General features: G+C 46.8%; 1 protein-coding gene across 1 annotated transcript; it reads left to right on the top strand.

Annotated features, from left to right (window-relative positions):
* Positions 1 to 18,649: 18,649 nt before the first annotated feature.
* LOC147668158 (uncharacterized) lies at positions 18,650 to 23,113 on the top strand. Its single transcript, XM_086948737.1, has 2 exons — positions 18,650 to 18,920; positions 22,365 to 23,113. The coding sequence occupies exons 1-2, from the start codon at positions 18,650 to 18,652 to the stop codon at positions 23,012 to 23,014; spliced, it is 921 nt and encodes a 306-aa protein (XP_086804863.1). The 3' UTR covers positions 23,015 to 23,113.
* The last annotated feature ends 3,995 nt before the right edge of the window (positions 23,114 to 27,108 follow it).

Raw genomic sequence — 27,108 nt, forward strand, 5'->3', positions numbered from 1 at the left:
TTTCTTTTTTCACTCTATACCAACGGCCTCGAAGAGTGTATGTTGAAAGGGGGGAGAGACCTCCCAAAAGTAAAAGGTCGTCTGATCCCCGCACTGCTCTATGCGGATGACGCTGTCATTTTAGCCCGAACTCCGAACGAACTGCAGAAATCATTAACTAAATATGCAGATTTTATGGCTGCCTTGGACCTGCATATAAATGTTAAAAAAACTTTTGTTATGGTGGTCGGTGGAACAAATAAACCTGCAAAATCTATCTTTCTGAAAGATCAAAAAATTGAAAGAACCTCGCAATACCCCTACTTAGGTATCATGATAGACGATGCCTTAAATTGGAAACCGGCGGTAGAGGCCAGGAGACACCTTTTTAAAGGAGCGATTATGGCCCTAATGAAATTTTCAAATAAACTTGGAAAAAGACCTCCAGTGGAACTGCTACAGATATATGCTGCGAAATGCCAATCCATAGCATTATATGGCGCAGGGTTCTGGGGACATATAAATACTGGCTCCATTCAAAAAGAGGAAAACATCTTCACGAGATTCCTCCTATCAATTCCACGAGGCACTTCCACCTATGCCTCACATATAGAATTGGGAATCTCATTTATTGAAGATTTGATCAAAATCCAACCTCTTATGCTTTGGAGGAGAGTCTGGCTATCCGAGGAAAACAACCTGACAAAAAGCATCCTACGGGAGATCATGGAGTTGGACCATGCCAAAAAAATACCCTGGCTCTCCTATATTAGACATTTCTTTTGTGATCTGGGGATTCAGAAATATTACTACAATCCAGAACAATTAAAGGAAATCTCAAAAAAAGAACTGAAGCAAATGGCACTGAGCCACTTGGACTCCCTGAGACTATCTTCGTTGGCCACAAAAAAATCTGTTACGCACGCAATCATCATACAGCAGTCTCCGAAAATTCAGCCATATCTTACACTAGAAATTACCACGTATGAAAAGATGCTCCTAACAAGGTTCAGATTAAACCTATTCTTCAGACTGGTGACTTTTCTAGAAAAAAATAACTGGAGCACTCAGATGGCCTTGTGCCCTTGTGACGATCATTCCCAACAGTCCACCATCCACACAATACTTTTTTGCAAGTTTTATCACCCCCTCCGAAAGACATGGCTCATTCCCTTATTAAAAAAATGGGGCTATAGACAATGTCGCCCAGCGATGCTAGCACTCCAATTCTTGGACTCTGAATGCACTGTGTACCATGTACTAAATTTTTTAAAGTGTATCATGAGACACAGAAATAATTTGTAACGGTAAATTACTATTCTTCTCTCTTCGTAACAAGTTGGCAAAATTTGATCTTTTAACCTTATACTTAATTGCAATCTTTTTAAAATTGAATGTTTATATGTTATCTTTCATGGTTTTTTAATTGCAAAAAAAACGAATAAAGATTATTATTATTATTATTATTATAGTACGCATTTAATTGAAGGGATTAAATATAAATAGTTATAGAATTTTTATTTTTTTCTCACAGTAGGTGATCTCTTCCCCTGCACTGTTTTCTACCTATATACAAAGTACTAGCAGCCCGTTCCGACGTTGTCTGGGTATGAATTGCTGCCGGCCAGTAGTATATTGTTTTGTAGGATTTCGCTTTGATAGCATTTCTTATCTGTGACAGGCCTGTGAAACGCTCCGATTCACAGTGCACTGCTGATGCACTTAAGAGTGCGCGTTCAGTAGTGTGTGAACTCGAGTTTCCCTACTTTATTTTTCCTTGCAATATTATATAGCGCAAACGCGACAACATGGCATGAGCACAATTTACATTACAGAAGAACACATTAATTTGTGGTAGGCACAGGGAGACAAAGCGATTTGCCTGGAATCACAGGATGTTGAGCTGATGCCGAGATTCGAACGTAGCTCCCCAGCTCTAAAGTTAGCAATTCTAGAACTTGTGGGAGTTGTGTCTAAAAGTGTATGTCGGTGCTGGCCATCAATGAGAGAGACCTGTGCATTTTTCTAATCGGTGATGAAAAAATACGAGTATGTTGCTGGAGATGTGGGCCGCCGTGCCACCAATGTACTTACCGGGGGAGGGTAAACACCCATTATTCCGCAACTTTCTTTCCGCATACCATCACTCCGCATACTTTCATTACGAAAGTACCATGACTCCGCAATGCCATTATAACGCATGTCATTACATTTTATATGCTTTTACCACGCATACATTTACAACAAAATTCGTTGTAAATGCATGAATGGTAAAAGCATGTTTTTAAAAAAAATGTTTGGATAAGGTAAGTATGGGTATAGGGGTATATGTTTTGGGGTACTGAGGTATATGTTTTGGGGTGTTTGGGTATTTTAAGGGTTCAGATATAGTTTTGGGTTATGGGGTACAGGGGTAGTTTTAGGGTTTAGGGATAGGTATGGGTTTTGGGGTACAGGGGTATTTTTAGGGTTCAGGGCTAGGTTTGGGTTTTGGGGTATAGGAGTATTTTTAGGGTTCAGCTGTAGGTTTGGGTTTTCGGGTTCAGGGGTATTTTAAGGGTTCAGGGCTAGGTTTGGGTTTTGGGGTACAGGGGTATTTTTAGGGTTCAGGGCTAGGTTTGGGTTTTGGGGTACAGGGGTATTTTAGGGTTCAGGGGTAGGTTCGGGTTTTGGGGTACAGGGTTATTTTTATGGTTAAGGGCTATGTTTGGGTTTTGGGGTACAGGGGTATTTTTAGGGTTCAGAGGTAGATTTGGGTTTTGGGGTACAGGGGTATTTTAAGGGTTCAGGGCTAGGTTTGGGTTTTGGGGTACAGGGGCATTTTTAGGCTTCAGAGGTAGGTTTGGGTTTTGGGGTACAGGGGTACAGGGGTATTTTAAGGGTTCAGGGCTAGGTTTGCGTTTTGGGGTACAGGGGTATTTTAGGGTTCAGGGGTAGGTTTTGGTTTTGGGGTACAGGGGTATTTTTAGGGTTCAGGGCTAGGTTTGGGTTACCAGGGTATTTTTGGGGTTCAGGGGTAGGTTTGGGTTTGAGGTACAGGGGTATTTATAGGGTTCAGGGATAGGTTTGGGTTTTGGGGTACAGGGTATATTTATAGGGTTAAGATGGGTTAGTGTTTAAGGGTGTTGGGGTATTTTAAGGAGTAAGGGTGGGTTATGATTATGGGGTGCAGGGGTATTTAAAGGGAGCGGGGTGGGATTAGCACACAATAAAATCAATGGCATGAAGGGCGGAACGTACCACACGCCCCCAGCGTTTGTTACGCCCCCAGCTCACGCCCACAGCTCAGCGCAGACACGCCCACAAGGGACTACTTTGCTGGCACGGTTCTTTTACCTTTTAAATGTACATGGTGGCCGTCTGCATAGCCTACGTCCTTCTGCGGCAACTGCCCTTTCCAACGCTGTATTGGGTGTTGTGATTGGTGCTGTACTTTTTGAGTTTACCCGCCTCAAAGGTTTAGGCTGTCTCTTTATATTATTAGTATGGATTGACTGGTGAAGGATCCTCAAGGAAATATTAGTGAGCAAGGTATGATATTTATCAATTTGGCACTATAGCTCAATAGATATTAATCCCACTTACAGGATCAGCACACTCATGGCGAATCTGTACAAGAGGGGACAGAGGTCTTTCTTGTTGAATTATTGCTTTGTATTTTTGATGTTCTAAAACAGATATGATGTTATCTAAAACAGATGTTTTACCAGTAATATTTTTTGGGGGACAACATATATTTGTGAATTTTTGGTGGGATAGCAAGTCATGTTTAGGTATTGATGTTTCGAGTGCGTCATTGTTTTAATTTGTGTATTTAGTTAATGTATTAGGAACGACTGTATGTATTTTATGTGTCTGAGGTTGCACTCCTTCTCCACCCTGGACTGGATAGGACCCCAGGGGCCATGCTTCCAAGACAGTGAGTCTGAGTACATGTTCAAGTTGCCTGACAGTGGTGTCTTGGTGTTTGTTGGTGCCCAAGTCCCAGAAAGGCCTTGTGCTCACCACACCAGAGCCCAGTGTCTCCACTCGTCTGTACTTTGACACTCCTTGTGAGGTGAGCCTGGTGCTTGGCCCTTTTCTTGGGGCAGGTGGATGGGGACTATGGCCTGGGTCTACGAATCTCACTCTGCTTTCAGCTACACCCACCTGTACAGCACACCAGACCTTCCTTCCTATGACTCGGCTTCCCTAAGAGTGTGTGTAACTGTGGTTGCTTGATGCCTGACGGTGTTTGGTGGTGTATGGGGCCAAATCACGGGGGTGTTTGTCATTGGGTTTGTACATGTATTGCCCTAGGTATATGTTACTGTGACATTGCAGGTATTGTGTTTCTCTAGGTGGCATACACATGAGAGGATAGTTATGTTTAGGTTGATGTGGCTTGATGACAGTGAATGTTTTCTCTGTCCCCCTGACATTATTGTCTGTGGGTGCTGATTGCTGTGACATCACATTTTGGAATAGTTGTTTGTGTACTCACCAGGCTCTGGTATTCCAGGCAATCCATGGAGGCCAACTGGTGGGAACATGGCCCGCACCTTCTCCTCCCAGGAAGTGAAATACACTGGTTTTGCAGGAGGACCACCACCAGTGGGCTGGCTCAGGACATGGTCTTTGCTGATGAGTTTCTTGACCCTCCTGCGTATGTCATACCACCAATTCCTGATGTTGTCCATTGTGCGCATGGTAGGTGCTAAGGCATTCACCTTGTCGACAATCCTCGCCCACATCTTATTTTTCTGGGATAGGGGGGTCTGTTGGACCAAGGAACCAATTAACTGTGGCTCTGCTCTGATGATTTCATCTACCATGACCTCCAACTCACTGTCTGTGAACTTTGGATTCTTCTTTGGGGGCATGTTGATGGGTGGTGGTAGAGATGGATGGGTGTTGTGTGTCTGGTATTGAGGGTTGGTGAGTATGTGTATGGCTGGGAGACTGTGAGTGTGCCTATTGTGTGGTGCTAATGTTGTGTAGTGTGTAGGTTGTGACTGTATGTCTCAGTGTGGTGGTGTTGTCTGTTTGCAGGTCTGTGAGATTTACAAAGGATCATGGTCTGTATTTTTGCCCTTTTTATTGGTGGCGTTGAGGATGTGTCTTGGTTGGAAATGTGTTTTTGTTTGGATTTATAATTGTCTGTTTGGCCTTTTTCTGTGTCAATTATGTGATTTCTTTAGGCCTGACGGGGACGTTTAGTTGTCCAGGTCATATGCCTGTGGTGCAGTGTGATCCGAGTCGGTCACACTGACATTGTGCTATGTTGCATGTTTCACGTACGCGCCGGTCGCGACGGGCTCTTTTTATTGCCAATATCTCTGGTCTGTCGAGTCAGTTTTATGGCTTGGACTCTGTACGACTCGCTTTTGTCCACAACGCATTGCATCGTACTTGGCTGGTTGTAAGGCGCGTGATTGTGTTGGTCGGAACTGTAGCTGTTCCGTGTCGGTCGGAAGGTTTCGGTTCAGTTTCCAAGTGGCGGCACTGTTTTACGTACGTTTCGGTCAGTCCGGATTGATTCTGTGCGAGTCGATTGGATTTTGACCGGGACGCATCGTACTTGTAAGGTCGTACAGCGCCTGTACGAGTCGGTCGGACTTCAGTCCAGGTCTGTGCCGGTCGGAACGCTTTCCCACCCGAGCGGAATTGGGCCCTAAGTGTTCAATATGCTACAGACAGTACTATTGCCTACCAAATTAAAAAGCTAGTAGCACTAGCTAATGTACCTGTAACTGATGTAGCAGAGCACTACAATATTCTAATAGAGAGCCCCTACTACAAAATCAACGAAGATAAATTAACCCCACTCCTAGACTACTTTAAGGACACCTAGGTGGGAAGACAACATAAATCAGGGCACAGAAGACAAGCTAAGTTCCACATTCCTTGGTGGAATGTGTACCTAAGTACCTTAAATAAAGAAGTCAAAACAAATAATAGTGTTGAAGGATGGTATAATGCCTTCCAAGCAACAACAAGCATAGGGAAACCTACCCTACACAAACTACTGTAATCTATACACAAAAGAACAAAGCTATCAGGGAGTAACGAATGGAACAATCTGTAACTCAAATTGGACCAAAATTAACTAAGCAAACTAAAAAAAAATTTGGAGCGACTACAAAGTCAGGTTACCCTATACCCATCAACAAGAGGCCTAGAATACCTATCCCTAATAGCTAAAAGCATATTATAAACTACATTTTCAAAACAATTAGACATTTTTTCATTCACAAAACAAACACTTTGCACACCTATATTAATATTATATTTTCACAAATATTATTTAATTGCCATATATATATATTTATATTAAAAATATATATTTACAATTAAATATTATTTATCAAAATATACTATATATCACAATTAATTATAACAACATTTCCCACACAAATTAATACAAAAAAATAGATTTACGGTTTATGTCGCTGTAGACGATGTATTCCAACGAGTAATAACCCTTGCATCTGTCTGTTAATCCATGTTGATGAAAAAATGGCTCAAAAAAAATGCAAAAATCCAACAGGTCCAATATAAACCCATCCTCGACAAATCCAAGTACTCAAAACCCTCAAAAACCAGAAAAATATATCAAAATATAAAACTCGCTCCTGGAAATCCCGAAAAATGAAAGAAAGTGTGATAACTTGCTAGGTAAGCGCCGCGATATTGAGGCTGCTCCTGATTGAATTTGCATGCTGCTAACTAGCGCGAGCACAGCGCTTTTTAAATGCGGAAATAATTAATTAATTTTCACTTTTATTTAAAATTATTCGAAGGGTCCCGTTTTCTGGTGGGGTTTGAGTTAGGACATACCCACACTCTAATCGGAGATTACACCGCTTTTGAGCGGGTCTTTAGCTGCTTTCTTGGGGCGGGAGCCATCTTGGGGGAGGAAGTGCCGCTTTGGGACGCCATTGTGGTTGACAGCCTAGTTGCTGCCTGGCCACCTTGCACGCTCGAGGCTACTTAAGCTGAGAAGCACAGGGCTTCTCCTTGCTAGGTAAGCGCCGCGATATTGAGGCTGCTCCTGATTGAATTTGCATGCTGCTAACTAGCGCGAGCACAGCACTTTTTAAATGCGGAAATAATTAATTAATTTTCACTTTTATTTAAAATTATTCGAAGGGTCCCGTTTTCTGGTGGGGTTTGAGTTAGGACATACCCACACTCTAATCGGAGATTACACCGCTGTTGAGCGGGTCTTTAGCTGCTTTCTTGGGGCGGGAGCCATCTTGGGGGAGGAAGTGCCGCCTTGGGACGCCATTGTGGTTGACAGCCTAGTTGCTGCCTGGCCACCTTGCACGCTCGAGGCTACTTAAGCTGAGAAGCACAGGGCTTCTCCTTGCTAGGTAAGCGCCGCAATATTGAGGCTGCTCCTGATTGAATTTGCATGCTGCTAACTAGCGCGAGCACAGCGCTTTTTAAATGCGGAAATAATTAATTAATTTTCACTTTTATTTAAAATTATTCGAAGGGTCCCGTTTTCTGGTGGGGTTTGAGTTAGGACATACCCACACTCTAATCGGAGATTACACCGCTGTTGAGCGGGTCTTTAGCTGCTTTCTTGGGGCGGGAGCCATCTTGGGGGAGGAAGTGCCGCTTTGGGACGCCATTGTGGTTGACAGCCTAGTTGCTGCCTGGCCACCTTGCACGCTCGAGGCTACTTAAGCTGAGAAGCACAGGGCTTCTCCTTGCTAGGTAAGCGCCGCGATATTGAGGCTGCTCCTGATTGAATTTGCATGCTGCTAACTAGCGCGAGCACAGCACTTTTTAAATGCGGAAATAATTAATTAATTTTCACTTTTATTTAAAATTATTCGAAGGGTCCCGTTTTCTGGTGGGGTTTGAGTTAGGACATACCCACACTCTAATCGGAGATTACACCGCTGTTGAGCGGGTCTTTAGCTGCTTTCTTGGGGCGGGAGCCATCTTGGGGGAGGAAGTGCCGCCTTGGGACGCCATTGTGGTTGACAGCCTAGTTGCTGCCTGGCCACCTTGCACGCTCGAGGCTACTTAAGCTGAGAAGCACAGGGCTTCTCCTTGCTAGGTAAGCGCCGCAATATTGAGGCTGCTCCTGATTGAATTTGCATGCTGCTAACTAGCGCGAGCACAGCGCTTTTTAAATGCGGAAATAATTAATTAATTTTCACTTTTATTTAAAATTATTCGAAGGGTCCCGTTTTCTGGTGGGGTTTGAGTTAGGACATACCCACACTCTAATCGGAGATTACACCGCTGTTGAGCGGGTCTTTAGCTGCTTTCTTGGGGCGGGAGCCATCTTGGGGGAGGAAGTGCCGCCTTGGGACGCCATTGTGGTTGACAGCCTAGTTGCTGCCTGGCCACCTTGCACGCTCGAGGCTACTTAAGCTGAGAAGCACAGGGCTTCTCCTTGCTAGGTAAGCGCCGCGATATTGAGGCTGCTCCTGATTGAATTTGCATGCTGCTAACTAGCGCGAGCACAGCGCTTTTTAAATGCGGAAATAATTAATTAATTTTCACTTTTATTTAAAATTATTCGAAGGGTCCCGTTTTCTGGTGGGGTTTGAGTTAGGACATACCCACACTCTAATCGGAGATTACACCGCTGTTGAGCGGGTCTTTAGCTGCTTTCTTGGGGCGGGAGCCATCTTGGGGGAGGAAGTGCCGCTTTGGGACGCCATTGTGGTTGACAGCCTAGTTGCTGCCTGGCCACCTTGCACGCTCGAGGCTACTTAAGCTGAGAAGCACAGGGCTTCTCCTTGCTAGGTAAGCGCCGCGATATTGAGGCTGCTCCTGATTGAATTTGCATGCTGCTAACTAGCGCGAGCACAGCGCTTTTTAAATGCGGAAATAATTAATTAATTTTCACTTTTATTTAAAATTATTCGAAGGGTCCCGTTTTCTGGTGGGGTTTGAGTTAGGACATACCCACACTCTAATCGGAGATTACACCGCTGTTGAGCGGGTCTTTAGCTGCTTTCTTGGGGCGGGAGCCATCTTGGGGGAGGAAGTGCCGCTTTGGGACGCCATTGTGGTTGACAGCCTAGTTGCTGCCTGGCCACCTTGCACGCTCGAGGCTACTTAACCCTGCCCTCATGCAGGCGCGCAGCGTATGCGCGCAGCGTGGGCGCGCCGGAGGCTCGCCAGAGGCAAGCCCATCTGTGCCCATCAGGGACCAGACGGGACCCGGGGCCACGACCCCTGGTTCTCGCTTGGTATACACCAGAGGTGAGTTGGAGTCTCTGAACTCCTGCAATTTTGACATTAGCCCAGAATGTGTTGCCATTCTTGTGCGTGAGAGAATCCTGTCCGCCCCTACTCCCCAGTCGGGTCGGAAGGTTATGGGTCAGGCCCGAGGCTTACGCTTTGGCCTACTTAATACACGCTCCCTGCAACGACATAATTTAGAGGTGTTTACCCTTCTAGAAGAAGGAGAACTAGACCTCTTGGGACTTACCGAGACATGGTTAGAGGATTCCTCTATGCCGGATCTCGTCGCCTCCTTACCATCCGACTTTTCGGCACTTTTCTATAATAGATCTGGAGCTAAGAGAGGGGGAGGTGTTGCCCTCCTGTACAACTCACGCCTATTGGTCGAAAGGGTCTTGACGGAAAATTTAGTAGGTGCGGAAGTGATGGGCGTTAAGTTGCAATCAGGGACTGATTGTCTGCTGATTCTGTTAGTCTATCGCCCTCCGTGGACCTCGTCTGAATTCCCTGACTTGTTCATAAGACTGGCCCAGGACATCCGCTCAAGATATGATAAGGTAGTGATAATGGGGGATTTTAACTACCATTGGGAGAAGGTCCCAAAAGATGGTCAGGCGTTACAGATCGATGAGGCGTTAACCTCATTAGATCTGGTCCAACAAGTAAGAGGCCCAACACATGCTAAGGGACACACCCTAGACTTGGTGTGGACGACAGTTCCTGTTCAGGACATGGCTGCGGCTCAGCCATGCGTATGGTCTGACCACCATTTGGTGAGAGGCAAGTTATTGGTGGACAGACAGAGAACAACAACTAAAGGAGGATGGAAGGCAGTTAGGAAGTGGAATAACATTGATGGGGATAAAATGATAAATCTACTTCGCACCAACCCCCTTGCCAACAATTGCCCCCTTAACCCAGAGGCCCTCTGTGGGGCACTCATGGACAAACTTCAGATTGCCACAGACAAAGTTGCACCAATCTGTAGGGTGAACCGTACGGATAGGAAACGAGGGGCCCCGTGGTACAACGATTCACTCAGAGCTCAGAAACGTGGGTTACGTAAACTGGAAAGAACTTGGCGTAAAAACTACAGTCCTGACTCTCGGAGCAACTATTTACGGGCTCTCGCTGGTTATAAGCAAGCGATTATAGCCAGGAAGTCCGAGTTCTACGAGGAGAGGATTTCTACGGCTACGAACCCTCAGAAAGAAGTCTTCCGAGTCCTTACGGAGCTCAGGAAGAACAAGGAACAGTCTCCGGACTTTAGTCAGGAGGATTGTCAGAAGTTCCAGGATTTCTTCACCAACAAAATCATTGATTTGGTCACTGAAATTACGGCAACCCCGCAAATTGACTGTCCACCGGTGGATATCCCAGCTATACTGCCAATTACAATCCCGCTCTCTAATCTACCCTTGATTACAAAGGATAGTTTAGTTTCCCTCATGGGACGGGTCAAGTCCGGCTCAAGGTCGGATCCATGCCCACCTGAAGTGTTTAAACTCGCACTCCCGGGCATAGAGGATGATGTGCTGAGTCTCCTGAACCTCTCTCTACATACTGGTCAAGTGCCTTCTGCCTTCAAGGAAGCCCGTCTGATTCCCTTGTTAAAAAAACCGGGGGCAGACGCAAAATGTCTGAAAAACTTCAGACCAATTTCCCAGTTACCATTCTTGACGAAGGTTCTGGAGCAGCATGTCCTTACCACCCTTTCAGAACATCTGGAAAGCAACACGCTGTTAGAGCCGAATCAAGCAGGCTTCCGTGCGAATCACAGCACGGAGCTGGTTATGTTGTCAATCGTAGATGAGCTTAGGAACAGAGCAGACAAGAAAATCCCGGGGGCCCTGGTGCTGTTGGACCTCTCCGCGGCATTTGATACTGTGTGTCATGAACAACTACTGTCGCGGATGAGGGACTTCGGCATTCAGGGCATAGCACTGGCATGGTTCACATCCTTCCTTCAAGGGAGGATGCAGAAAGTGCAATTAGGTGACATGCTTTCTACCGCAACTTCGATCACTTGCGGAGTCCCACAAGGGTCTGCTCTGTCACCCCTATTGTTCAACATATACCTACAGCCTTTGATTCGAATGCTTAATCAAATGGACTGTCAGGTATATAACTACGCAGACGACACCCAGATTATCATCCAGCTGGAGGATAGCCAGAATGCCTTTACCAGACTGCAAAACATTCTGAGAAGCACAGCTAACTGGATGTCCGGCAACTCCCTAAAAATCAACCCAGACAAAACCGAGGTGTTGCCGATTACCATCGCTGGCAACCCTTGGTGTGATCGTTTCTGGCCTGGGGAGCTGGGCACGCCTCCAGAACCGGCGGAGGTGGTTAAGAGCCTGGGCATCCAGGTGGACAGTAAGCTGTCCATGAAAAAGCAAGTCACAGCTGTGGTGGGCTGCTGCGTCGGCCTCCTTCGCCAACTCAGGAAAGTTTCCCCGCTGCTCTCTTTTTCCACTCTAAGGAGCGCGGTTTCTGCAATGATTTTGGCCAGGCTGGACTATGGCAATTCATTGTATATAGGACTTTCACAGGGCCTCTTAAACAGAATGCAGACGGTCATGAATGATGCTGCTAGGCTCATTTTTAAGAAACCAAGGAGTACCCAGGCATCCCCCCTCCTGCGGGAACTCCATTGGTTGCCAGTTAGGCAGAGGCTAATGTTCAAGGGGCTCTGCATTGTACACAAAGCGCTTCATGGCAGAGCACCCACCTATCTGAAATCTCGCCTGTCCCTTTACAAACCAGGGAGGGTGCTTAGATCTGCTGATTCCATCTATCTGGTTCAGCCACGCTGTAGACTGACCACTGTGGGTGGGCGTGCTTTCTCACATACTTTGCCAGCTATGTGGAATAAACTACCGCTGGAACTCCGCAATGAAAAGAAACTAATGCCCTTTCGCAAGAAATTAAAAACTGTGCTTTTCCAGCAAGCGTGGGGTGGCCGCCAATTGTAATCTGATGCATCTTTTTATTGTCTAGCTGATCCTAACAAAGCGCTTAGAGACCCCTGGGTTATAGTGCGCTATACAAGTCACAATAAATAAATAAATAAATAAATAAATAACAATATTAGTTGAACCAACTAATACACACTTCTTTAAAAAAAAGTGACTTTCTCTCCAAAGTAACATCGATAAAAAGTAACCTGCAAAAAATGTCGAAAGCATACCCACCCACACAAATACACCCAAATACATTAAATAAATACAATAACATTAATTTAGAATAATAAAACAACACATATTTAGTCATATTATCATCTGTCTACACTAGGCGTCATACACTAACTCATGACATCTCACTAAAATATAACTAACACCTACAGCACACCAAAAAACGCAACTACCTAACAATAAATACACTATACACATCCTAACTAGGCTTAAACATAAGTATTAAGTTAGATAAAATAATTAAAATTCCCCTTACCTTGCTCGACACGACACAGCTCCCAACCACAAGCTTCTTCGGTCCTGAATGTCCCAAAATAACATTACGCAGTTACAAAATAGTCTCCGTGAAATAAAAATGACTGCTTAAATATGTAAAAAGAAGTAAATAACGTTAAAAACATGCAATATAGTAATATTTTTGTTAAAATGTACAATTTGTTCTGTATATTTAAAAAGTAGTTTTTTTTATACTTTGTAAAGCTATAATAATAATTAATACAAAATATATATTTATTATTAACATAATTATATATGTATTTTTTAAATTTCTAATCAATATTAAAATACATATAAATTATGTACAAATGTAAAATGAAAACCTACCTGTTTAAAAAAAATATTGTTATGCAATGCAACAATGTAATAATTATTATTATTAATATTTTATATATTAACAATATAATATTAAAGAAAATTATAATTACATGTAATCAAATTTTTATTTTCTTAAAATGTTCACCTCTTCCATGCTCATGACGGCTCCCGGCCATCATGAGTCACATTGGGCGTGTGCTCATGACGGCCGGGAGCCGTCATGACCATGCCCGCAATTGGAACGTCTAGCTCTGTGGCGGAATAACGGCTGCAGTGAAGAGGCTAAAGGATATCCACTACAGCATTATAATGTTACAATATTACATAATTATTAAATATACAATCTTTTATGTTATGTACATATATTCAAAAATGTTTATATTAATTGTATAAATATAATATTATTTTCCCAAAACTATTCTAAAATAATAAAATATTATGTTTTGTATCACAAAATATGAATACCTGTGTTATAAAATTTTCCAATATCCTAAAATTTTCTTTTTCCAAAAGTATCCCATTAAATAATAAATGCATGTTAAATAATTTATGTTCCTTAAATAAAAATATACATGTTTTCTGTGTTTTTACTAATGTGTATTCCATGCTCTAAATAAAAATTGATTTTTTTTTTCTTCTTACCTACTTATACAAAAATAAAGCTTGTTTTAAAATTATAAATGTCTATTTATTTTTATATGTATGTATTATTATTTAATATGTTACTTAAATGTATATTTTTGATCAATGTACTATTTTAAATTACAATAAATAAGCATTTTTTTTATTTATTATTAAACTATAAAATATAGATCAATTACACAATACAAATACATTATCACTGCACATAATAAAAAACCTCTTATATATTTTTTTTAAACACATTTTATTCATCACATGACAAATATACTGCAAGGCTCTGTACCCCAGAGGCCTCTGTACAATCAATAAACAACATCATGACTTTGACTTTTTTGTTAAGGAAAAGAAATGTAGCAAGGATATAGACATGCAATACAGATGAAAAAAACCCACCATTCTTTTAAGAAAACAGGAAGACTAGGTACCCCCCCCAACTGCCCCCCACCCCCAATCGCACACACCAACCCTGTAACCACAATTGGAGCAAGGCCTTGCACCACATCCACTACTCCCACCCATTCATATATGCAATCTAACATACCCATGGGGTTTCATCAAACTGAGGGAGGAGAACCCCCCTCCACAATTGGCTCCAGCATCAGTCCGTAATAGTCTGCCCCCCGCTACCAGATTTTATAATTTTTCAGCGGGAACCTCTAGCTATAAAAATCGGGAGTTCCAATCCCATACAAAAGTCCAGGCCTCTCTTCCACACTGGCACTAATGGTGGAGCTAGTGCCTTCCAAGCCCTGGCAATATCCCTCTTTGCTAACGTAAATCTTAACACCATAAGATGGAACTTATAAACGTTGTCCCCAATCCCCTCCATGACATGTAGCAAAACCAACTTTGGCGTCCGGGGCAGGTCCCAGCCTAGCACTTCCGAAAGGCAGGACATCACTCCTCTCCAAAACCACACGAGGGAAGAACAATGCCAGACCATGTATAGCAGGGTCCCATCCTCCTGTTCACATACCTGCCCTCCATAGCCCTTGTAAAATAGACCCTGTGAAGATATTTAAATTGGATGAGGCGTAGACATACCGCTATGGCCGCCCCTCGCGGGGAGGCCAGAGCCTCCATCCAGTCCTCCTCATCCATGGGGTCCAGGTCCTCCTCCCAAGTCCTCGTAAGATTCTGCAGGGTGGGGTAGCTGTGTGTCACTAATGTCTGGTATATCTCGGAGATGTTGTGGTCCTGAAGATCCCCCATAAATATCTTGGCTTCCACTGGACTGAATTCGGCTAGTGTCTCCAGGTCCGCTAGACTAGGGGAAAGGGCATGGCGGAATTGAAGATATCTATAGAATCGGGACTGAGGCATCTGAAAGTCGCCCTGTAGGTCTTGAAAAGATTTCAAGGTGGTCCCCCTCATGACATCGCCAAGAGCAGAGATGCTGATGTTGTCCCAGCACCGAAACCCTGATAGAGCCGCCAATTGTGGTAGGCGGCCATTATTCCTCAATGGGGTCTCCCGAGTCAACGTATTCCACCACCCTATCCGCCGCAATGCCTGCCGCCAGATCCGAAAGACCACACGAGTCACTGATGGCAGAGCCCTGCGCACCAGTGCAGAGTATAGGATCGTGTGAAGAGAAAGATCTCCCATGAGGCGCCAGCTCTACAGCGTACGCTGGGTCGTTCTGACTCCCTTACCACCACTCATTTAGGACAAGTAACTGTGAGGCCATATAGTGAGACAATACATCTGAGGTCGCCAAGCCTCCGCAATACGTGAACAGGAAACATGTCCACAGGGCAACACGCACTGCCCCTCCAGCTTACAAGAACTGCCCCAGCGCCAAATTCACCTGTCGAAACCAACGGGGGGGAATCGGTTGTGGATAATTCTGCAGCTGATATAGTAAGCGAAGAAGTGTAACCATTTTAAATATGGCCGACCAGCCATCTATTGACAACGGCATGCGTGACCAAACCTTCAGATCCTCCCGAACACGTTCCCACACTGGTGCTAGGTTTCTCTCCTATGCCACCTCTGGAAACTCAGAAAAGAACGCCCCAAGATATTTCATGCCATTAGAAACCACCCAAACCAACTCTGCCCAATTGCCTACCCCCGACACTTTCCCAAGAAGCCATAATGTAGATTTGCTGGGATTCATGTAGAGACCAGCCATTTCTCCAAAAATCTGCATATTACGAAGCAGTCGCGGACCCGTTCTATTTACGTTCGTTAGGAAGAATAACACATCATCTGCATAGAGCGCAATACGATCCGATAACCCATGAACCCATTCAAAGCCCGTCACTTGCACATCTATGCGCACCCAAGCCGCCAATGGTTCAACTGGCAACGCAAAAAGATAAGGAGACAGCGGGTAACCCTGCCGGGTGCCGCGCCCCAAGGAGAAAGTAGATGACACCGCGCCAGCCACCCATACCGAAGCAGTAAGATCAGCATAAAGCAGAGACAGATAGGACAGGAAGCGCGGGCCAAGATTAAGACGGGGCAACAGAGTGGAGAGATACACCCAACTAAGGGAATCAAATGCTCAATCCATATCTGCCAGTAGCAACGCTGCTTGCTCGCTTCGTCCCTGAATGGCCTCCAGAGCCACCTGGGCGCGATGTATATTATGATGGGTCCCCCGCTGAGGCATAAACCCGGATTGATCTGGGTGGACAAATGTGGTGATCTGAGCCTGCAGACGATTAGCTAATGCTTTGGCCAGAATTTTTGCCTCAATGTTGAGGAGCAAGATGGGGCGATACGAGGCATGCCTATCCGGGGGCCTTCCCGGTTTATGAAATACCACAACTTCAGCATGCCTCCAGTCCCGTGGAAAACAGCGACTCCTCTACCACCCAAAGATAGTGGGCCCCTAACTGCAAAAAGAACATTTTGAAAAACTCACAGGAAAACCCGTTGGGCTCCATTGCCTTGCCCAATCTAAGGTCGCCCAGGGCGGCGCCCAATTCCTCCTCCGTAAGCGGGAGATCTCGCTACATTCTCACGTCGTCCGGCAGAGCCCGTGGGGGTAGATCGTCTAAAAACCAGCCAATCTCGTCTTCACCAAGACATTCTTTAGGGGCATACAGCTCCTTGAAACATGGGGGGAAGCTTTCAGCTATATCTAGGGAATCAGTGAGGGGCCGCCCATCCGGGTCCACTATCCCAGGGAGGGGCTGAGCATGAAACAACCCCTCACAGAGTCTATGGAGCATCATACTGGATTAATCTCCCCATTGATATATGCGGCTGCGAGTAGCCAACCAGGTAAGACGAGCCTCATCCAGAAGGATGGAGGCGTAGTTTTACTGCACCTGTACTAACTGCTGTCGTGTATGATGTCCCTCCCCGTTCGACTACAACATTCAAGATCACCGACATTGGTCTACGCCTGTATCAGAGCTTCCCTCCGAGTCCTACGAGCTGTCGCACAGTAGGATATATCAACCCCCCGCAGGGTGGGCTTCATCGCCTCCCACAGAGTTTGAGCGTCCGAGACTGAACCCACATTAATCGTCAAGTATTGATCTAGCGCATTTCCAAGGCACTACCTATAATCTGCCTTCTGTAAATTCCACGCAGAGAGATGCCAGCGGAAGGGCCTCCCCGCCCAACCCATACACAGAACAATAGTAATCGGCGAGTGATCCGAGAGGCCTCGCGGAAGAAGGGGGGACCCAGGGAGAGCCAGGCGCGAGCCGGTCTCTTCCTGGGCAGGTTCGCGCGAGGATCATTACCAGGTGGGGCTGATTAGCAGAGGGGTTAAAAGGGGAAGTCAGGCGGGCGGTTAGGAACTGCGTGGCGGGAGGCGAGAAGGGAGGTTGTTTTGCGCTCGTGGTTACCTTTGCCTGGGTCATGGAGGAAGCGGCGGAGGTCAGGAGGGCTGTACAAATCCTTTGTGCGGCAGGGCGTGAGGACTTGTTGATGCCGGGTGTCCCGGCGGAAGCTTGGGTCGGCATGGCCCGCCCCCCTCGCAAGGCTTCGGAGGGCGTCGCCAGGGCTGTGGAGGCGTGTTTATCGCCGGGCCCAGAGGACGAGGAAGACGGCGAGGCGGCCATGCCGGCAGACGGGCCTGGGCTTGTTTTGCCCGCCGTGGAAGCAGAACCCCCGCCGTGTGACCCGGGCGCCCTCCAGCAGGTATGTGCGTTACCGTTTTTCGATGCTGGTGCACGAGGGGCGCCCGGGGGGAGGCGGGGGCGTTCCATGGGCCGGCTGGCTCCGCGCACAGGCGGATTGGCACCTGGGAAGTCGGGGAAGCTGCAGGCGGGCCCCAAGCCCAAGCGTGGGCGAAGCTTGGAGCAGCATGGGCGCTTGCACGCCCCTCTACCTGCTGCGGTGCCCCTTGCCTCTTTCCCCTCAGTGCCGCCTATGGCAGGTGGGGTCTCCCCATACTTATGGCTCAATGGGCAGTGTTATCTGCTCTCCCCTGCATTGCCGGGGCCTGTTCCTGCCCCCCTCCATAATGTTGGCTCTCCTCCCTCGGTTGACGCCGATGCAAGGCACCCCCGTGCCGCGCTGACGTCGCCCCCCCCCCCCCCACCTGAGGCCCTGCCCCCAGCCCCTGCTGTGGTTTCGGTGGGTGCTGCACATACCCTGCTGCCCCCCTCGGCCAAGGCTGCTTCAACTGGTGCTCCTGGCTCCCGGCCCCCCCCCACACGTCCTTGACCCCGGGTGGTAAGGGTTTGCCGCGCAAGGGGGCGCCCCCGGCCACTGGTCAGACACTGTTCCCGGTCCCCAGGGGTCGTCCAGGTGGGCTTCTGGGTGGCCCTGAGGCTGGGTCGGTGGGTGTCACTGGTCTGACGTCGGGGGGTGATTGCGGTTCCGCTGTGGGGGGCAATGTTTTTGGAGCTGTTTCCTTGTCTGGCTCGAGCGGCCGCAGTTTTCAATCTGCGCCGTCGGCTGGGCGGCTGTTGGCTGTTTCTACGGGCCCGGGAACTGTCCACACGGCTGTTTCCAGTGGTGGGCTTACAGGGGGGCTGTCTGGAGCGGACGGCTCTTCTACAGCTTTCAGTGCACATAGCTTTCAAAACATCGACTGGCAATTTTATGATGGGGGTATTGGTGATGGGGCTATGCCCAGTGGTAGTGATCAAGTTGCATTTTCTGATGAAGCTTTCTGTGGGAGTTTTCATGATGATGAGTTGGAAGAAGGGGAATTGAGAGACAAAGATGTTGGGCTTTTGGCAGCACGGGCCCAGGGGGGTGGGTTGGGGCAACCCACTGTTTCTCGTGTTTTGCAGGAGTCTCGAGCGGACCATGCAGGTGTACGAGGGGCAGTGTGGTCTGGACCTTCTCAGAGGGATCGTGGGGCTGTCGCACAGCAGTCGGAGCAGTTACCGAGAGGTAAGGATGGGTGGTGGTCTGTGTGGCAACCTAGGGAGAGTCTCCCTGTTAAGAGTACAAGATCTATTGGTACGGGGGATGGGGTTGTGGTTGAGCGAGTCGCTCTGGCACCGAGGCTTGAGCGGCCTGTACTTTCGAATGTTTCTAATGTGCAAGTTGCAAATGAAGTTTCTACAGCGGGGGCGGGCGGGGTGGATGCCACACGTGTCACGGAGGATAGTATCCTACCGAAAAAGTTGCCTTATTCTGGGGTGGGAATGCCTTTGGGGTCTCATTTATCTGAAAAAACGAAGAATTTGATATGGTCTGGGGCATTTGTGGATGTTTTTAGGCTTCTCCATAGGGATGTTCAGGCAAAAGAAGGGTCAAAGGAGGAGGAATTAGAATTGGCTCGGAGGCCTCGTGTTCCGAAGTCCATAGAGAACTGGACTTCGGCCTTTCTTATTTATGCCAGCGTTTATTGTCAACGTCATCCTGAGAAAGCAATAGACATGTTTAAATATGCAGATGTTATCCGCAAGGCTCACAGTTATTTTGGCGGCTTTGCTTGGTTGTCCTATGATGACGAATTCAGGGCGCGCATGAGCGCTTTCCCTGAGCGTTCGTGGGGTGAGGTTGATTCCGAGTTATGGTTGCAATGGATGGCATCGGCAAACCCACCTGCTACGACCCACACAGCTAGCGGGCAGCCCGTGTATTATCGGCCCTTTTCAGCTCGCCCCGCTCAGTCTGGGGCGGGGGTTTGGGGCAGAGGTCAATCAGCCGCCTCTGGCACATGCTGGCATTTTAACAGGGGTTCCTGTAACAGACCTGCTTGCAGGTACAAACACGAGTGTTCGCAGTGTGGAGGGAAGCATGCCCTCACCCAGTGTTTTCCCGGCCAGCGATTGGGTGAGCAGGGAAGAGGTTCAGGGGGTAGGGGGCAGCAACAACAGTCTGTTTACAAGGGCCCCTACTCCTATTAGGCAGGAGGTTCTCGACCTCTGGCTGGTGGATTATCCAGATTTTGAGGCCGCTAAGATTTTGTCTTGGGGTTTCAAAATTGGGTTCCGGATTGGGTATCAGGGACCCAGGGTGGGCAGGTGGTCGGACAATTTGAAGTCTGCGAAGGAGAGTCCCCATGTTGTGCGGAAGAAACTGGATGCTGAGCTTGCGGCTGGTAGGATTGCTGGTCCTTTTGTCAATTGTCCTCTGCCTGACTTGATTGTATCACCCCTGGGTGTGGTGCCTAAGAAGGCGGAAGGGGAGTTTCGTCTTATCCATCACCTGTCCTGGCCCGAGGGTTCATCAATTAATGACTTTATTGATCCAGCTGACTCAACTGTCAATTATGCTTCGGTGGACGATGCCTTACGGCTCGTGCGCACGGATGGTGTTGGGGCTTTGCTGGCGAAGAGCGACATTCAGTCGGCTTTCCGGCTATTGCCCATTCACCCTTGGGATTTCAGTCTGTTGGGAATGCATTTTGATGGTAGTTTCTACGTGGATAGGGTGTTGCCCATGGGCTGTTCAGTGTCATGCTCCCTTTTTGAAACTTTCAGTACCTTCCTGCAGTGGCGATTCACTTTTGTTAGTGGCCACGTATTGGTCTGTCATTACCTTGATGATTTTCTTTTCATTGGGGAAGGTCGATCTGGGCAGTGTCAGTCGGCTTTGAACATCTTTCAGGCTCTAGCGGAGGAATTGGGGGTTCCATTGGCGCCGGACAAGACAGAGGGTCCCTGTACGTCCCTGACTTTCTTGGGGATTGAAATTGATACTCTGTCTATGGTGGCGAGATTGCCTGTGGCTAAAGTGAAGGAAATGTCTGCTTTCATACATCTGGTGTTGGGGGAGCGGAAAGTTGTTTTGAAAACTGTTCAGAAGTTGTTGGGTTACCTCAATTTTGCTTGCCGGGTTGTTCGGGCGGGCAGGACATTCTGCAGACGTCTGGGTTTGTCCATGTCCGGAGCACGCCTTCCCCATCATAGGGTGCGCATTACCACCGCTGTGCGTGCCGATTTGACCGTCTGGCTTCGTTTCCTACAAGAGTTTAATGGCGTGTCCTTGTTTTTTGCGGATGAGGACATGGTATGGCAAGTACAGTTGTTCACTGATGCGTCAGGGGCTCACGGCTTCGGAATATTTTGGGAAGGTCGATGGTGCGCGGCCGGCTGGCCGGCGCACTGGAAGGATCAGGGTCGCAGCATAGCGTTTCTGGAGCTCTTCCCGCTGCTGGTTGCTCTGCACCTATGGGGGGATGAGTTTCAGAATCGCTCAGTCTTGTTTCACGTGGACAATTTGGCAGTCGTGCACCTTGTCAATCACCAAAAGGCTCGTGATTTGCGGGTTTTGCGGCTCCTGCGCGCATTCATGCTGCGGTGTCTGCAATTAAATATTGTCTTTAAAGCACGGCATGTTCCTGGTACTTCTAATTGCATCGCTGATTCTTTGTCTCACTTTCAGTGGTCCGAGTTCCGCAAGTTAGCTCCTGGGGCGGACCTGGAACCAACAGCGATCCCACAGTACGTATGGGACCTGGGGGATTGAGAGTTCACCACTTGGTAGAAAATTCAGTGGCTGAATCCACCAGGCGGGGTTATGTGAAAGCCTGGAATGAGTTTCTGCAGTTTGGTAAGGATTCGATGGGGCTGATTGGGGCGGGTTGGTCTGATGAACAATGCGTCTTGCAGTTTGTTTTACATCTGGCGGACAAAGGCTTATCGCCCACTACCATTTCTGGCAAATTGGCTGGGGTTTCTTTTTATGGGCAGCTTTGGTGGGGGAGGGATCCGGTTGGGGGGGTGTTGGTTCGTAAAGTGTTGAAAGGTTTGGCCAGGCTCCGGGCTGGTGGTCAGCAGCTCCGGCAGCCAGTGACTTTTGAGTTGCTCCAGTTGCTGTTGCCGGAATTGGAGGTGTGTTGTTATGATGCTTTGGAGTGTGCCAAATTTTGTTTGTGTTTTGTTTGGTTGTTCTTTGGGGCATTTCGGGCATCAGAGTTGCTGGGGTTGCGGGGCAGGGTAGGTATGACCAGCAATGAGGTGGTGTTGGAAAGTGACAGAGTGCGGCTGTGGCTGCGGGCATCTAAAACCGACCAGATGGGGAGGGGTAAGTGGGTGTTCCTTGGTAGGAGTGGTGTCTCTGCATGTTGCCCGGTTGGGGAATGGGAAGTGTTTGTGTCCTCTCCGCATTTTCTCCAGGGGTCCATATTTTGTCATGCGGATGGTAGTCCCATAGTTGCATCTCAATTGTTGGCTGTATTACGCAAGGTTTTGTTGCGCTTGGGGAAGGATCCTGTTCAATTTGGTACTCATTCTTTCCGAATTGGTGCGGCGACGGAGGCCGCTCGGTTGGGGTGGGACTGGTCCCAGATCCGACGCATTGGTCGTTGGCGTTCCAAGTGCTGTGAAAAGTATGTGAGGAAATAGTGCATTTTGGCTTGTCTAACATTTCTTTCTCTCCTAGGTCCCTGGCCATCAGTCGCCGGATGCAAACGAAGGGTGTGGATACTGGGGCACTCTTTTGTTAAAAGAGCAGCTTTAGCCGCTGCCAGTCAGCTCTGTGGGAGATCACTTGGTCTGAACAGTATGACACACGAAGTCTCCTGGCATGGAACAGGGGGAATGCGCTGGGGTGGGCTTTTTCCCGCCTTGGCTGCTTTGGTTTCACAGTGTTTGGGGGACCCTCCGGATCTCCTGGTGCTACACTTGGGAGAGAATGACTTGGTTTCTCTCTCTGGGTTGACCTTGTTAAAATTAATGAAGCAGGACCTGGAAATCATCAGAACCACATGGGTGAGCACCATGCTTATATGGACTGAGTTTGTGCCTCGTTTGCAATGGCGTGGGGCGAGGAACCATTCTGCCCTGGAAAAGGCTAGAAGGAAAGTGAACAGGACAATGCGCCTTTTTTGTCAACATTGGGGTATCTACAGTTTGGACCATTATCATTTAAAAGTCTCTGAACATCATTTATTTTGTGAGGACGGTGTGCATCTCTCAGCTTTGGGCCTCTCTTTTTACCTCCTTGAACTCAGGGACTTGATTAGCAAGGTTCTTCAGGTACAGTTGTGGTGTGCTCCTTCCTTTCCTTTAGGTGGGGCAGGAAAACGCTAAAGGTTTTCCTGGGTGGCGGGTTTTTGTTAGTGGGGGTGGGCAGCCTGGAGCGGGTTGGCCATCCTGAAGGGTAGCGTTGGGTAGGCTAGGGGTAGTAGGCAGGAGTTTGTTCGGGGTTTTGGGATTTAGGTTTCGTAGGCTCACTGTAGAGTTGAATTATGTAAATAAATAAATAATGAATGTGTTTATGAAATTTATGATGCACCTGTCCTAAAATAAAAGTGGCCTTTCTTGCTCCTAAAAGAAGGTGTGGACAATGATTTCTTGCGCGAGGGGGGACCCAGGGAGAGCCAGGCGCGAGCCGGTCTCTTCCTGGGCAGGTTCGCGCGAGGATCATTACCAGGTGGGGCTGATTAGCAGAGGGGTTAAAAGGGGAAGTCAGGCGGGCGGTTAGGAACTGCGTGGCGGGAGGCGAGAAGGGAGGTTGTTTTGTCCCACCCACCCTCCCTCTTTTTCTTTTTTCTTTTATTTATTTATGGGTTTTTTATTTTTGCGGTGCTCTAGGCGCTGTTTAGTTTATGTAGGTTTGCCACTGTTAGGATGGGTGCCTTTGTTCTTTTGGAGGCAGGTTTTTGTTAGTGGGGGTGGGCAGCCTGGAGCGGGTTGGCCATCCTGAAGGGTAGCGTTGGGTAGGCTAGGGGTAGTAGGCAGGAGTTTGTTCGGGGTTTTGGGATTTAGGTTTCGTAGGCTCACTGTAGAGTTGAATTATGTAAATAAATAAATAATGAATGTGTTTATGAAATTTATGATGCACCTGTCCTAAAATAAAAGTGGCCTTTCTTGCTCCTAAAAGAAGGTGTGGACAATGATTTCTTGCGCGATCTCCTCCTCCAAAACCCGAGCTACCAATGCCCGCAGGACAAACAAATAATCAGGGCGAGAAAAGGAATTGTGTACAGCAGAAAGGTGGGAAAAAGCCTTAATCACGAATCTTTAATCACGACGGTACTAAACCACACATTTTTTACAACGACCTTTTCTGAACAATGACTCGATTGAATTACGGCTTACATGAACACCGACTACATGAACAACGAAATAAACTTACCACTTACCATGTTTGATTTGCTGCATGTGGCTTTTGTGTGTTCATGCCGACAAGTTCATAACCTGGTTGCTGAATGCAGTGGCATCGCCTCTCCTCTCCCCCCCAAGCATATACCATACTGGCAAGTTCGTAGATCTTCTATTTCCAGGTTTGGAGCGAGGCGGAAGGGGATCACACCATGAAAAGGCGAACAGCTTCAAAGTTCCGGTGTCTTGTTTCTGGCAGGAGGATTAGGTGACGGAGACGCCCCACTTTATCAGCAAGGAAGGGGAGGGAGTTCATGAAGGGAAAAAAGTGCGGAGAAGGGAAGATTCACGAATATGAGTTTAAAGAGCATTTATTCACTGTCATTCCTAGACAATGAGGTAGAAGCTGAAGGCTTTCAGGTAGACAATTTAAATGTATTGACATCATTATATTGTTTTTGGGGAATTTATTTATTAATATTGTAATATGGTTATAGAAATCGGTTTTCTTAAAAAATATTTACATATAGAGGCGGAATGTAGGGAATTAAGGGGTAATGGGTGGGGACTTAATTTGATATATTTATTGTTGTTTCAGAGAATTTAAATACCTTTTTTAAAGGGATCTATATAATTAACCTTTTTTTATTTAATTATTGTTTATTTTGGCTTTGTCCTTATTTCACTTCTGAAGTTTTATTGCATCCTCAGGGCACACATGCAGGACTGCGATATTGTTATTTAATGCACATGGCGACATTTGGGAGATGAATAGTAATCACAAAATATTGTAACTTGTGTAAAAATCAAAACTGCTTATTTAGCAAACATTGTTTTTTGTGTAACACGAGTGAAGGTGCACACAATCAGACTACATGCCATTCAAGTCAAGTCAAGTCAAAACCACTTTAATCGATTAATTATAATCATAAAAGTTACACAATCAAATTACATCAAACAGTTCATAAATACAATTTGAGTATTACAGGTATTAAAATTACAGAATTTTGAAATCCATTAAATGCCAATTTAAAAATAACGGGGGTATATCATAAAATCATATTTATGCGACTACGTTTTTTCTGCCTACCAGCTGCTACAAAATAACTTGCAATATTAAAAATATTCCAAGGATTATCCAGCAATTGTAAATACAGTAAAGCGGGTTTGGCCTGTAGAAACCCCTTCCCCTTTATTAGAGGAATAATAAATTTATATCTGATTTCACAGTAGTAGTCACAAAAAAACGTAAAATGCATTGTATCTTTTATTGACATTTTGTCACAATTACAGGGTGCACTGTCCTCAGGGTTACACCAACCTTCATAAGATACCAGAAAAAAATTAATCAAATTCAAACGGAATTTTGTTAGCAACCAGCAATGGTATGGCCTAGTTACCAACTTTAAATAGGGCTCGATAGAGGGTGAAGTGACCAATAAAAAGTGGGCCCTTACAAGAGGTTTTTTTAATTCCTCTCCCTCCCGGTCCTGGGACCCTTGGCACAGGAAATGCTCCTTGACCCAATTGATGTCCCCTTTCACAATACCTTCAGGATTTTCAAAGATATCTACACGCCCAAGTTTTGCAAACATGGGGCCTCATTAGGATGGCGGATGGACCTGCATCCGTCCGCCACCCCCGAGGTGGAGGGACCGTCCGCAAGGGCAGCGGCAGTCCCTTGATTGCCAATTAGGATGTGACCGCCACCCTGGCAGTCACATACTGTATCCTTAACATTGCGGCGGGTGCTTCTTCAAGCAGCACCCGCCGCAATGTTAAAAATGCATGCATTACATTTGCATGCACAAAGCGGCAGGCACTGCACGGTACCTGCCGCTTTGTGCATGGAAATGCAGGGGGGTACCATAAGAACCCCCCATGTGCACCCCCACCCCCCCTTCACCCTGGGGGCTCGCAAGGGCCCCCAGAAGCAAAGGCCCACATGCTTTTCCACGGCAGAAAAACCGCAGCGGAAAAGCATGTTAACACATGCTTCCTAATTTGGCTGACGGTGTCTTGCAGACACCGCCACCAAATAGCCCTCCAAAACCCGCGGATCAGCGGATACGGTCCTGCCCTCCCCCGCTGGTCCCACCGCAATCCCATCGCCATCTTAATCTGGCGGTGGGTGTTTTCTGTGGCCGCGGCGGTTAATCCGCATCCTCCGGGCCGGCAGTGGCTTCCGCCGGCCCGGAGGATGCAGATTCACCGCCATCCTAATGAGGCCCATGGTTTTTATATAAGAGAGCAACTGTATTTCATTCCCCTTTTGTAATTTAAGACAATCTTTTATAATCTGTAGATTTAAACTCAATTCCGGGTTAAGCCATGTTTTAAGCAGTTGACAAGAGGGGCCATACCTATTTGATCACACATGTACCCCAATCCTAGTTCCTGGTGGATAGAAAATGTGGGTGATGATTGAGGAATCGAAAGTAGCGAACGGAGGAATTTAATTTCCACCTTTTGTATTATGTCCACTTGTTTATATCACCATACAGTGCTGCAGCCAAACATTTTGCTTTGTAAATGGAAAGGATCACTTCACATGGCCTTCCCCTAGCCGCTGTGCAAAACTTAAGACTGCAGAGGTTGATCTTCCCAGTACAGTTCTTTTCGCTAGAAGCTGGGGAACTCATGAGCATTGATCCTCGAACAGGACCCCTAAGTACGTAAAAGCCTTCACCCTTGTGACTTCCACCCCCTTGCAATGGAAAGTCCTTACTTTGTTTTTTCGTAACCCCATGGACATGGTATGAGATTTCCCACTATTAACTACCAGGTCCATAGAGTCCATAAACTCTCCAAAGGCATTCAATAGTCTCTGTAGACCTATTGGAGTGCGATCAAGTAGGACCGCATCATCAGCGTATAGGAGAACCGGGATGGTACTGTACCCTATACGCGGAACGTCAACAGTTGCATGATTCAGGGATTTGACTATGGCATTAATATATAAAGTAAAAAGTAGAGGGGCCAATATACATCATTGGTGAACACCTCTACCAGATTTGAAATGCCTCGAACAGGATCCAACTTGAGACAACCTAACCGAAGCTAATAGGTCTCGGTGTAAA

This window comes from Lissotriton vulgaris, unplaced genomic scaffold (genome assembly GCF_964263255.1).
Source record: "Lissotriton vulgaris unplaced genomic scaffold, aLisVul1.2 SCAFFOLD_695, whole genome shotgun sequence".
Classification (NCBI taxonomy): Eukaryota; Metazoa; Chordata; class Amphibia; order Caudata; family Salamandridae; genus Lissotriton; species Lissotriton vulgaris.